The 13042-nt window shown below is 40.8% G+C and overlaps 2 protein-coding genes across 5 annotated transcripts; one reads left to right on the top strand and one right to left on the bottom strand.

The window, feature by feature from the left end:
- Positions 1 to 786: 786 nt before the first annotated feature.
- Positions 787 to 3169, top strand: LOC103970813 (cationic amino acid transporter 6, chloroplastic-like). Its single transcript, XM_009384742.3, has 5 exons — positions 787 to 1177; positions 1261 to 1483; positions 1790 to 2120; positions 2215 to 2446; positions 2583 to 3169. The coding sequence occupies exons 1-5, from the start codon at positions 787 to 789 to the stop codon at positions 3167 to 3169; spliced, it is 1764 nt and encodes a 587-aa protein (XP_009383017.2).
- On the bottom strand, positions 2554 to 10905 carry LOC135652382 (trihelix transcription factor ENAP1-like). 4 transcript variants are annotated; one of them, XR_010502115.1, is made up of 3 exons: positions 9647 to 10905; positions 4031 to 4148; positions 2554 to 3241 (listed from the first exon to the last, which is right to left on the bottom strand). XR_010502115.1 is itself a non-coding variant. In XM_065173255.1 (2 exons), exon 1 carries the CDS (start codon positions 10746 to 10748, stop codon positions 9651 to 9653), a length of 1098 nt encoding a protein of 365 aa, XP_065029327.1. In that variant the 5' UTR covers positions 10749 to 10905; the 3' UTR covers positions 4162 to 7479; positions 9647 to 9650. The 4 variants fall into 4 exon arrangements, 2 of the variants coding, with proteins under 2 accessions (XP_065029327.1, XP_065029326.1); XR_010502116.1 differs by lacking the exon at positions 2554 to 3241 and adding an exon at positions 3549 to 3875; XM_065173255.1 differs by lacking the exons at positions 2554 to 3241; positions 4031 to 4148 and adding an exon at positions 4162 to 7479.
- Positions 10906 to 13042: the final 2137 nt, after the last annotated feature.

Consider the following 13042-nt stretch of genomic DNA (forward strand, 5'->3'; position numbering starts at 1 on the left):
CTAGATGTTAGTATATATTCTTATTCTTATTGGTAACTAGATCTCACTTTTCTCTTTGTCTTTCCTTTTGAGAGAAACATTGAGAGAGAAAAGCACCTAGGAAGGAGTTGCCTGTGCCAAATTCCTTTTGTTTTTGTTTTTGAACTCCACTTGTTTGATTAGACTTTCTTTATAACCTCTTGCATCATCTCTCCACCATTAGTTTGCTGTAGCTGACCCGGTCCGATGGATATTATTAACATGCTTCCTTTTTGACTTGTAAACAATCAACAGTGGTGAGTTCAAAGAGAAAGAGAAAGAGAAGTCAATTCTTAGCAGTACCTGAAAACAGGAAAGGCAGGTCTAGTAAAACCTAAGACTGGCTGTGCCAACAATAATGGATAAGAATTGGATCGATATGTATTTCAGATATGAACCAAGAGTAACGACTAAGGATATTGACAACGGGAGGATAACTTGGAAGATTCAAGCAAAAAAGGAGGAGGAGGAGGAGGAGGAGGAGAAAAGAACAAGAATAAAACAATATATGATAGGATAGGAAAGGAAAGGAAAGGAAAGGAACCTGAGGTAGGGGCGCTTGCGATTGCCTTAAAGCCAAAGGACAACAATTTGTAGTCGTTCCACGAGAAATCTAAGGGTGACGAACAAATGCCATCCAAATCTCGGGGACACTCAAGATTCCATCATTGCTAAGGGTAAAATCTGAGTTCATAACGAGTTGTTTTATTTCAGATATCCTCCCACGCTCATGTATAAAGCCCTGCAGAGAAAGCCTCCATCGCAAGCATGGCCACCACCCCTCTTGCACGCCCCCACCACCTCTCCTTCTCCACCATCCTCCACTCCCTCTCCCAAACACCTCACAGACTCCGAAGGAGAATGTTCGTCACATGGAGCCCGGACCAGGAGCTGAACCAGGTGAGGCAAAGATCTGGAGCGGACATGAAGAGGAAGCTGGAGTGGTACGATCTCGTGGCACTGGGCGTGGCAGGAATGCTCGGCGCAGGAGTCTTTGTGACCACCGGGCGCGTCGCCCACACGGTCTCGGGACCAGCCGTCTTCATCTCCTACATCGTCGCCGGCGTATCGGCCCTTCTCTCTTCCATGTGTTACACCGAGTTCTCCGTCGAGATGCCCGTCGCTGGCGGCGCTTTTAGTTATCTAAGAGTGACATTTGGTACAATACGAAACATCTGTTTTCAATTAGCACCGAGTAGCTTTTAGATTTGCGCTTGCTTTTGCTGAGTGATATATATCCAGGAGAATTCGTGGGCTACTTCGGAGGAGCAAACATACTGATGGAGTATGTGCTGTCGAACGCGGCGGTGGCCAGAACCTTTACGGAGTACTTGAGTCACGCATTCGGCGTGGATGATCCCAAGTCGTGGAGGGTACAAGTGGATGGCTTGGCACAAGGCTACAATGCACTAGATTTCCCTGCTGTTGCTCTTATTATTCTCATCACCCTATGCTTGTGCCACAGGTATGCATCGTTTCCTTTTGTCATATATGGCCCTAGTTCTTTTCCTGCTTTGGTTCTTCTACTTCTTCTTCTTCTTCTTCTTCTTCAGCTCTTCTCTTCTTATCCTTTCTCTCGGTGACTCCAGCACTTGGGTCTTCAGTTTGCTTATGAGATAGATAGTGAGAGTTCACTCATGTGGTTTTGTTTCCTTTTACAGATTAACATGATCTTGTTTGTGTGTGTATGTCAAGGTCTATAGTTCATGTCATACTATGTACTGTTATCGTTCTGATATCGCTGTTTCTTATGCTGCTGGAGTGTTAACAGTACAAAGGAGAGCTCCATTGTGAACGTTGTAATGACGGTGTTTCACGTGATCTTTTTCGGGGTCGTCATCGTCGCATGTTTCGCAAACGGCAATCCCAAGAACCTGATTGAGCCCAAAGGCTTGGCTCCGTTCGGTGCTCGTGGTGTTCTTGATGGGGCGGCCATAGTATACGTCAGCTATATCGGCTATGATTCCGTGTCGACCATGGCAGAAGAGATCAGAAACCCCTCGAAGAGCCTTCCCATAGGTATTGCCGGCTCCGTGCTCATCGTCTCCGCGCTTTACTGCTTGATGGCCCTGGCTTTGTGCTCCATGATTCCATATGATGAGGTGCGGGTGTTCTCTCTCTCTCTCTCTCTCTCTCTCTCTATATATATATATATATATACACATGACGCCAAGCTTGTTCTTCTGCTTAACGTAGATATTGGACGACGCTTCCTTCTCTTCGGCCTTCAAGAACATGGTAGGTTGGAGATGGATGGGCAACGTTGTGGGAGTGGGGGCAAGCTTGGGCATCGTGGCGTCGCTGCTCGTTGCCATGCTGGGCCAGGCGAGGTACTTGTGCGTCGTCGGCAGGGCTCGTCTCGTGCCATTCTGGTTGGCCAAAGTCCATCCTTCCACTGGAACTCCCATCAACGCCACCATCTTCTTGGGTAAGTGGTGCCATATATTACTTCCACTTAGAAACATAAGAAACTATTAATTCCAGTCATTCTCTCTCTCTCTCTCATCTATGTCATGTCAATATAATATATATGTATATAAGAAGATTTCTCCTTCATAATGCAGGGATATGTACAGCGTCCATCGCACTCTTCACGGACCTCGAAATAGTAATCGAGATGATATCGATCGGAACGCTGCTAGTATTCTACCTGGTGGCCGGCGCACTCATCTACCGGCGCTACGTGAAGCTCGGCGGCAGCGGCGGCATCAGTAGTCCCCTCCCCACTCTCCTCTTCCTTCTGCTGCTCACGTCGACTTCGATTGGCTTTTCCCTTTCATGGAAGCTCAACGGCGGGTACTGGTGGGGACTAGCAATGTTCGGCACGGCCGCCATCGCCATCACCGGGATCTTCCACCGCAAAGTCCCATGCAACCGCAGCACGGCGGAGTGGTCGGTTCCGCTGATGCCGTGGCCGGCGGCTGCCTCCATCTTCCTCAGCGTGTTCCTCATGGCTAGCCTCAAGAAGAGGTCCTTCCTGAGGTTTGTCTTGTGGAGCTGCTTCATCACCTTGTTCTATGCGCTGTATGGCGTTCACTCCACGTTCCACGCGGAGGAGATGGAGATGGAGATGGAAAGGGGGGCTTCCGAGGGCAACCATGGCGAACCATCTCCGCCGCAGCAGGGAAAGCTGGAGGTACAGGGGCCGTAGCGCGCCAGTGTTGTTGACCTCTGTTGCCCTTTTGGGGTGGCTCAAATGCCATGCCATGCCATGCCAAGCAACCTTTATAGGAAAAGACAATCAATTTTTAAAAGGTCAATGAGGAGGACAATAACAACAAAAATGCATGCTTTCTAAAACCCATCTCCACATTGTTTCCACAGTAATCCATTAATCATCATTGTCTTGGTTTGACATCTATCTATTCATATCCTATGAGAGTTAATAGCCATCAATACTCAACAGAGGTTATTACCACACCAAGGATAAACCATGAAAGAACACAATCAATACTCCACCAAACATCAGAATAGAAGCATGAAATAAGATTGTACTGCTAATTCTCATGCAGAACACATTTTTGTTGGATTGTGCGGCTTTTCATGTTGGGAATACTCTCAAAACATGTCTCCAGAAAAAGATCTGCATTGCTTGAATAGATGGAAGATAAAAGCATGTAAATCTACATTAAAGTTTTCAAGCGATTGAACGAGCAAAAACAACTAAATCACTTTCATGCTACAGCAATTGAACGTCAGTCCCAATTTTCCTCCAGGACCATGGAATCATTTGAATTTGACAAGGACCACCATGCATTGGCCACGAAAAACAAAAAAAAGCCAAGCATCAAGGAGGAAATTTCCACTTCCAACTGGATGTGCACGAGTAAGTCAATGGGATGCCATGCTTTCAGTATCTGTAATCACAGGTGATGATCCAACTATAGCAATCAATGAATCTATTGCCTGGACCACTGACTGCCTCAGCAGGTGGTCCTCAAAGCAAGAAATGTCAAACAGAATAACTAAATGGCTGTGCTCAGAGTAAAAGTCATCAAGTTAGATAGCTTACATTAAGTTTCCATGTGGACTTCCCATTGGATGTCCAGAATCTGAATTGGCAACCAAGTCGAATGATTGTTCTGCCGTCATGGAACCCATCATCACTTGCTCCGGTTCTGTGGCAGGACCTGAATAGAAATACAACAGAAAAGCAAGATCCAGAGAAGATCATCATTAAGGACATGAAGGGAACAAATCATCATCTCAATTCTGAATGCCAACAAGATTCTTTTTAGCAGCTAAAAGCACTTGGATCCACCTCAACTTGGCATCCACTTCCTAAGTCTCTGATAAAGCAACACCCTGAAACAAGAGCAATCCAGCTTTTGTATAAGCCAGAAAGAACATCTGAGGTCTCTTGACTTCCCAGATTACCCAGACATAAACAGGTGTAGTATTTTCAGAAACAAAAAAGATGTAGGTTTCCCAAGACTAACAGCAGAACATGATGATCACTGCTACAGCAATCTTAGATTTAGAGAAACAAATAAACAATGAAATGGTAACTCATAATTTGGTTCAAGTGAGCAAATTGATGGCCCTGACTACTACACTTCAGCTAATGAAGCCCAACAAGACATACGGAAAGTTGTATTAGGTACTCAAACTGGTATCTTTTAGCTGGCTTAACAATGAAACCACCTTCTCATGAAAATCAAAGTAACAACCACCACGGTGTGCATCTAAGTGCATTATATTTCCTGAGCCCAAAAGGGGCAATGTGACTCATCTAGCAACAAATACTAACAAACGAGATAAAAACAAATATTAACAAATGAGATAACTCTGGCAAAGCTGAGAAGAGGGCCCTCAGACAAATTGGCAGTTGGTGCCTCATGTCAATAAGAGTTGATATCTTCAAAATAAGAATCTTGAAACAATCATGCATATACCCCAAAAAGAAGCTACAGATTCCTCTCCAGATAAAGCACCCATATTTTCTTATTATGCACTGATCTCCCTTTTACTTTAAGTACACTTCTATACTCTTCATTTCAGACAGCCCTGCACAAGTTTCTTGGTACAGCCACGTTCGGAAGGAACGAAACAAAAATATGCAATCTTGAATCAGAAACTTTCTAATTGACACCCATGAAGCCCAAGTAGTAATAGAGGAACGTTACCATCACTTACAAATTACTGTAAAACTGCATTATCCAACAATGTATTACTTGCAGATATCCTTAATGGCAAACTCTTTTACATAATATAGACATCATCCTTTGTATTCCCTTACAACCCAAGGTGTTCCTGTCTCTGCTAGCGATGCACGAATGCTATTACTTTATAGTATATAACTAAAAGCTGTAAGAAGAACCTAGTTGGTGAAATCTTCTCAAGTAGACCATAAGCCTTCACTAACAACAAGAAGACCAGCCACAAGGATGAATGTTCCAACAATAGGTCATAAGTTCATTTCTAAGAGTGAAGCTTCCACTTAAATTAATCGACTTATCTATCTGTTGGTCTTCGCAAGACTAATCAGAACAAATGAAATTAGTCACAACAAAAAGTGGGCCTTGCTTGCCAGCCTTTAATTATAACAGCATCAATCTGGTCCATCTTCATAAGAATGAAATGTTTCATTTTAATTGGCAACTGATAAATATATAAGAAAATGTTATGAGATCTGTATTGACCGAATTAGTATAAGATCAAGACATATAAGTGCTCCAATTATGTTATAACCTGTGATCAATCCATAGAGGCCAATAGAAAATTAATAGACATTAGAAAGAAGCGAATGCTCAAACATCATCGACTAACTTTTCTTACACAAACATTAAGTTGAGAAACAAATTCACCTCAAATATTCAGCAGTAGTAGGCTTCTATCATGTGTTAGCAATCACAAGACTATCTTTAATAATTAAATTAATTCAATTAAATAGACTCATCTTTAGCAGTCATGTTATCACTATCAATCCACTGCCTACCAAAAATGATGTTGAATATTCTCATCCAAACCAATCATTTGATTCTAGAATGCTTAATGAGTTATCTAAGGCCCTAGAGAACAACATAAAGTTTTGGTGCCTTGCCCTGAAATGCAATGCACCATGTAACTAGAACTTCTTCTATTTTGCTGATAAAGCAGTTAGCATGTCAGAATCATTAAGCCTTAGTGGCAGTTTGTTCACAAACCCAAATTATATGATCCTCCATTATGGTTCATGATGATTGCACTGCACAACATATTACTAGGATTTAATCCATTTTGTTGGTCCAAGATCCAAATAACAAATTTTAGTTCTTCCTAGACAAATTGTACTCACTGAAGTGGACTCCTTCAGTTGCACCAAGACATTATGTAACATCCAATTTTTAAGATCTTAGACATTCCAACAAGTCATTAATGCATAAATTTATATTTATGCAAGAGCCAATAACAAAGATAGAAACAACATACAGAGGTGAATAGAATAAATGCTCTGCAAACTTCTGTTGCACATTTATCATTGAAAAGTTTGGACATGGACATATATGCATACCTGCATATCATGACCTTTATAAAATTTCAGTTTGAGGATGAAGGTGTCAATATCTCCAGAGATGGATGTGCAATTTCAACAATTCATATGAATAAATTTGCACATACCAAGAAACATAACAATGCAAGGGAGACAGAGTACTCCAGAAAATAAGTCATATATTGTTAAATATATAGCTCAATTACCTGGCAATGTGCTAATGGAGCTTTAACAACAATAGCTTTTCCTCGGTTAAAAGGTTGCATATGGCTAGACAGCCACGTTAATAACTTGATCCACAAAATATCTGAGTGACACCAGTGTTTCTATAGGTGCAATATACTTGCATAATATTGCATGACGTGCATGTAAAAGTTGTAGAGTTTCTTTCTCTAACAAGATTTAAGGTGTGTTATAATCAACAAGAGGATCAAGATCAGATGAAAGAAAAGCATGAGGAACACATCCAGCATATAGCATTTTTTATAAATTAGAGGCATGCATAATTTACATACACTATATACAAAGATTGGCACTTGAACATGTATGTTCAAACTTAAAACATCAAAAGAAGTTCCATCTCAAGACTCAGCAGAAGTCTTCTTGGAAGAGAGACGTTCACATAGAAAACAACAGATTAGCAACAGATGAAATATTGTGTCCACATCTCTTCCAACATTGGTGTACAAGAATCAATTTATTATAAACATCAAATTAATATCAAATCTCTAAAGACTTTAAAAACGTCTCCAGATTTTCAATGACAGAAATCAAGTCCTCAAACCTTTAATGAGATTCAACATCATTAACATGATTACTACTGTAGTAGGGAACCTAATTTGATATATCATACCTACGAACCTTGCATCCAAAGAACATGTGATTTCCTTACACCGTTAAATAAATAAAGAAACAACAGCTCAGCTGGCAGACTGCACCAACATATCTCAATCATGGATGTGGATTCCCCTTTCTGATATGAATGGAACCTGGTTTTCATAATGCGATTATTAAGCATAATGCACTTTGTCCTTGATAACGGAACCAACTGTCAGACATACTCTAAGATATCCAGTGTGTGTATGCATTCATTACCTCCTAAATCTAGATATAACTTTCAAAATAAAGAAAAGCAAACAATAGACATTCATTACATTTTTTAAAATCTACATGTAGCTTTCAAGATAAAGAAAAGCCAAAATATAGTACAATCGTGTCCCAATTTTTTCTATAGCAAAGATAACAGTTTTGAATAGTAAATCACCTCGAATTATTCCTCTCAAAAATTCCAACTCAAGTGTGAATTTGCTTATGAACTTGAAATGCAAACTTAAATTGTTCAAGAGTTGAGAAAAAAAAACCGAAACAATTGAAGATAAAGCTTATTTTTCATTAATGGAAGGCACTAGTATGCTTACATATTCCCCCACCTGCATGTAATCACCTATTTATTATTCAGTTATGGGAAGATTATTCTTCAACTACTAATATCTCCCTCAATTTTCTTTCGATATTTTTCCAAGTCTCTCCTTTTCTTTTGTTGTTTATCATATTCAGCTCTACATCTATGTAGAAAGTGATAAAGCAAAAGCTAGGTTGGGCTTCCAAGGAAAAAAAAAACTTTTTCCTCCTAGTGTGACGTTTTCAAGTAAAAGATCATTTAAGCACTGACCAAACACCAGTAAAAGAAGCAGAGATAAATGTCTGCATTAACCCATTGGTTAAAGTTGTCCTTTCCATAAAGTAAATTGCTCACTTTTGGGCATTCTGAGGCCACATATGTATTCCATGCTTCTTACAACATTGCTTTGGAATCTTATACACCTTACAGTATATTTCATAAATATCACAAAGAAAATCTGTCTCAAATAAGATATCACAAAAAAAGTCCAAATTTCAGACAGATTGAAGAGGCGAGGCCATCAACGAAAGAAAGAATTGCTGAAGGAAAGACACATGTTTTATGGTAAAGCAAGAACCTAAAATAGAAAATATGAGTAACAGACATCAACTAATTCTTCAAAGAAGCTAGCAAAACAGAACATGCAGAACAGAGTAAAACCATTCATTGAAGTTTGAGCAATTCTTAATTCAAAAAGAAATGATGACAAAGTCTCCTCTTCATTTACTGATGGTTAATGCTTTTAAGAGAGTTCAAAAGAGGATGCAGCATTTAAAAGTTATAATCGAAGTGTTCCCTTGCATGCATAAATCTTAATATAGTTGATGAAAGTGAAAACACAAGGGTGGGCAAATCAAATAAAGCAGAAAGTGCAGCTGCTAAAGTTCATAAGAAGAAGCATCAGCTTCTGAAATGCCAAGATAATTTCTTTCTTAATACATCTCCACGGTTCAAAGTTCTGGAAATGTGAAGACAACTTAGTTGCTGCTATAAAGCAGAGATAAGGTAATATAATAAAATCCACTGGCTTTTGAAAGGCCAAGATATTTGCCTTATTAATACATTTCATCTGTATAAAGCAGAGTCTGGAAATGTGAGGAGAATTTACTTGCTACTCACTCAACTAAATTCCTGCAAGAGAAAATAGATAAAAGAAAAAGGACAGTAAGGTAACACTGCCACTCTCATTCAACTAAACAGTAGAAGCATGATAAAGAAGATGTAACATTCCTACATTTACATATTCAACATCAATCTGGTTTCAATCATTCAGCTCAGAAATTATTCTTCGATTCAGGATAATTTTGTTTGTAGCATGATCCCCATCAACCAGATGATGAGAATGTATTCTTTGAGTCAAGATAAATTTTTGTGATGCCATGATGAACCAAATGATAGAAAAGCAAGGAGGCCATCACATGCTGTTAACAGTGATTCACTTCTGAAATGCACAAGAGAAAAGCGAGAGGCTCAGGAACTTGATGTAGAAGCTTCCAAAGCCAAAATAGACAAGTTTATCAAATGCCAGCTCAAAACGAACCAAACTAACACTGGTTTACCTTTACTATCTCTACATAAGAAAGGAAAAGCAGAAAAGAGAGAGTGGACACTCGAGCCATAGTTTAAAATGCCGTTCCACGACCCGAAAGCAAATAACAGCACACGAAGAAAAGCCCACAAGTCACGCTGTTCCTACATCAGGCATCCTAAGGTAAATAGAAGAAACAAGTCAGAAGCAAAGAAGGTGAGAGGACCTTGTCAATCCTCGGCCGACACCTTCGCCCGCTTCTTCCCGGAAAGACCCTTCAAGAACGCATCGAGGATGCGGCGCTGTGAGTCGAGGATAAGCTCCGTGCGCTTCAGCTCCATCTCCATCCTCTCCTCCTCTATCTCCCGCGCCATCTCCATCTTCCTTTGTTCCATCCTCAGGCACCCGTCACCCAGCATTCTCAGCGCAGACACCATTTCCCTGACCGCACTCGACTCCATCTCCATCCTCCTCCTCCTCCTCTTCTTCTCCATCTTGCGCCGCATCTCCTCCTTCACGGGCCGCACGCCGCTGAAACCCTTGAAGAAGCGGGTGGTGGCGGCGTTAGGGTTCGGCGCGATCCTGTCGTCAGTTCTATAGACCTTGGACCGCACTGCCTTGGGGATCGTGAATCTGAGCTCACCGATCGCGCAGCCGCCGTTGGTCATGAGGTGGTGGAGACTTTGGGTGTTGCTCCCGCCGCCAGCGCCGCGGTGCTCGTAGTCGTCATTCTCTTCGTCATCGGAGGAGGGCGGGTGGGGCGGGACCGAGGATTGGCAGGCGGACGGTCGGTGGGGTTCGCCTACTTCTACGTTGCCACCGTGCTCCGTGGCGTGCATCTTGCGGAAGTAGACCCAGGAGGAGGGAGGGAGGGAGGTGTCGAACTGGAGGGACTTGCGGCGCTCGCTGCGGTAGCGCTTGCGGAGCTTCTCGACCTTGTGGCGGCACTGTATGTAGGTCTTGGGCGGGGAGGAGCCGGAGGGGCAGCGATCGGCGACGTCGTCGGCGACCTCCTGCCAGTGGGAGGCGCGGAGGTTGCCGCGACGCAAGGCGTACCACTTGTCACGGTAGGCGCCGATGAGGGCAAGGATCTCCTCGTGGGTCCATATGGGGGCGGCCAGCCGGCGGGTGGCGGAGGAGGAGGGCAGCGGTGGCGGGAGAGACGCCGGTAGGGGAAGCAGGGAAGCGGATCTTTCCGGCGAGGGGGACGGTGACGGGGAAGGTGACTGACAGCGGGACGCCGCCGCCTCTGCTGCAGCGGAGGCGGCAAGCACTGCGGGGGAGGGTGGGTCCTTCTTAGGGGAGGAAGCGTCGGCGGAGAAGGCCATCACGGAAGAGGAAGTGGCGGAGGTGGTGGTCGCCAGAAAGGAGGGGTGGTGGTAGGCGGAAGGGAACAATGGTGTTTTGTTTGGTTGTGAGTCGGGGCACCATCCTGAGGTGGGCGGCGCGCTCGCTAAAGATACTACTAGTGCACCACTCCCAAAGTTAGCAAGGTCTTACGGGTGTGCTCGAGCGTGGGCATGGCAACAAACCCCGTTGGCGCTTTATGAGCATTCGATCCTTCCGAAAAGACTAATGGTATGTGTTTTAATTTTAGTAGTTATTACTAAGATGTTCTAATTTGATTGTGATAGATCTTTCTTGAGAAGATCTGTCTTTTCCATTACAATTCTCTCCCTAAAAACTCACATTCGAATATTTTTAGATTAATAATAAATGCTCTGATTTCACTAGTTATGTAATCATAATAACATTTATCTTATATATATTTTTTTTATTAAAAATTAGGTATAAAATAAATAAATAAATGATGCATGTTGATTTAGATCATTTCTCTGTCGAGAAGATGGTTAGTAAAGGGTGAAAAACAAAGATGGTAAAATATTCTCAATAAGATGGATGATTGTAAGTTAATCATCTCTCGTTCACATCACTCAACTTTGTCCGGCATGCATCAAGTTTGATGTTTGAAGTTATGCATCAGATGACTACTTCATAAAATTATTTCTGTGTTTCATTGAAAGTATCTAAATTATCTAGAAAACTGAATACTTCATTCAGAAAAGGATATCATAAGTATTTTATACTCAATGACATTCGAAATTAATAATACAAAATTATAAAGATTTATTCATTTAATACTATACATGCTTCGATGACACTTTAAATGCTTTACCAATGGTAAGTCATATAGTGATTCAGTGAGGGCTGCACAAAACTAAATGAGGATACGATGATGAACCATTGATTATTGAGGCTCTACAAGATTTTGTTAAAGGTGATAATAACCAACAGGAATAAGAATGATGGTGACAACCACCTCCTGAGACGTTAGTGTCCACTATGCTATGGCTCCGTTGTTCCACTGGTTACTAAGGCTCAACAAATGACTTCATTGATAACAAATGTGATAGGCATTAGTGAGAAAGAAAACATCAATGTTAGCAATTTCTCATCACCAAGGCTCAATCGGTAACCATCAGCATGTTGATTAACAGGAAAACGAACGATGATAGTGACCAATTGGCGATGGCTCGATTGCCTCATTGATCACTAAGGCTTAATGCCCAATCAATTACCAATGACCAACGGAAAGGTTGATATATTATTGGTAAGAAAGCGACAAGTAACTCTTGTCTCATTTTTAACGACGACTGCGACCACCACGATGATAGGATGGAGGTCGACGACGATAACACCACTATTGAGGCTCAACATGACCTATTCCTTTACTATTTGACAATGATAATTTTTTAGCACTTTCGCTAGAGCTAAGGCTCGTGCTAGGTTAGGTTAAGACAGAGTTCTTATTAGCTATGACAAGAAAGACCGTGATGACCACCACTAGCAAGAACGGTGGCAATGATGATTTTTTTGATATTATTGTTGCATTGATCCGATGGGTAGCATAGATAATTAAAAAATAATAATAATAAATGATTTAATAGAAATAAATCAAATACCTATATCTTGATTCAGCTGATGTTATTATGTTCATGTCAAGCAAATTAATTTAACAAAAAAAAAAGATTCAACCAAGGTTAATGGTTATTTTTTAATTTTATAATAGATATTTTGATCTAATATAAAAAGCCATTTCATCAAAATTAAATATGAAAATATCATATGATAAAACCCTCTTATCAGGTGATTCTTTTAGGCAAATTATCCTCGTCAAATCTATGTTTTTTTACCGTAACATCATGGATTACTCTATAATAAAATATAAATCTTGTGGTGCTTTTTCGTAGAAGCATCAAGAAGAATGGACACACTCTATACCATCTCGCGGAGGTGAGATGATCATATGATCCTTTAAATCTCTACTGTTGAGTTCTCGGACCATGAAATATATGTGTGTATCACTTTGTATAATAGGTGTATATTAGTTGCCTCTTAAAAAAAAAACAATGAAAGGTATATGTTGTCGTTTTTAATTTTAAAAGAATCAATAAATATATTAAAAGCCATTAAAATAAGTTTATGTTATATTCTAAAATCTACGGCTTATTTACTACGCATAATATTATATTCTAAAATCATATAATCGAACTTTGTATATAAATGTACTAAAATAGTTTTAAAAATATAATTTTTTTTGTAATTTTGTATACTAAAATTT

This window comes from Musa acuminata, chromosome BXJ3-11 (assembly GCF_036884655.1).
Source record: "Musa acuminata AAA Group cultivar baxijiao chromosome BXJ3-11, Cavendish_Baxijiao_AAA, whole genome shotgun sequence".
NCBI classification, from domain to species: Eukaryota; Viridiplantae; Streptophyta; class Magnoliopsida; order Zingiberales; family Musaceae; genus Musa; species Musa acuminata.

Coding starts and splice junctions, on each gene's coding strand:
- LOC103970813 (XM_009384742.3), top strand. CDS start 787: ATGGCCACCACCCCTCTTGCACGCCCCCACCACCTCTCCTTCTCCACC. Junction 1,178..1,260: donor TTATCTAAGAGTGACATTTG/GTACAATACGAA, acceptor ATATATATCCAG/GAGAATTCGTGGGCTACTTC. Junction 2,447..2,582: donor CAACGCCACCATCTTCTTGG/GTAAGTGGTGCC, acceptor TTCATAATGCAG/GGATATGTACAGCGTCCATC.
- LOC135652382 (XM_065173255.1), bottom strand. CDS start 10,748: ATGGCCTTCTCCGCCGACGCTTCCTCCCCTAAGAAGGACCCACCCTCC.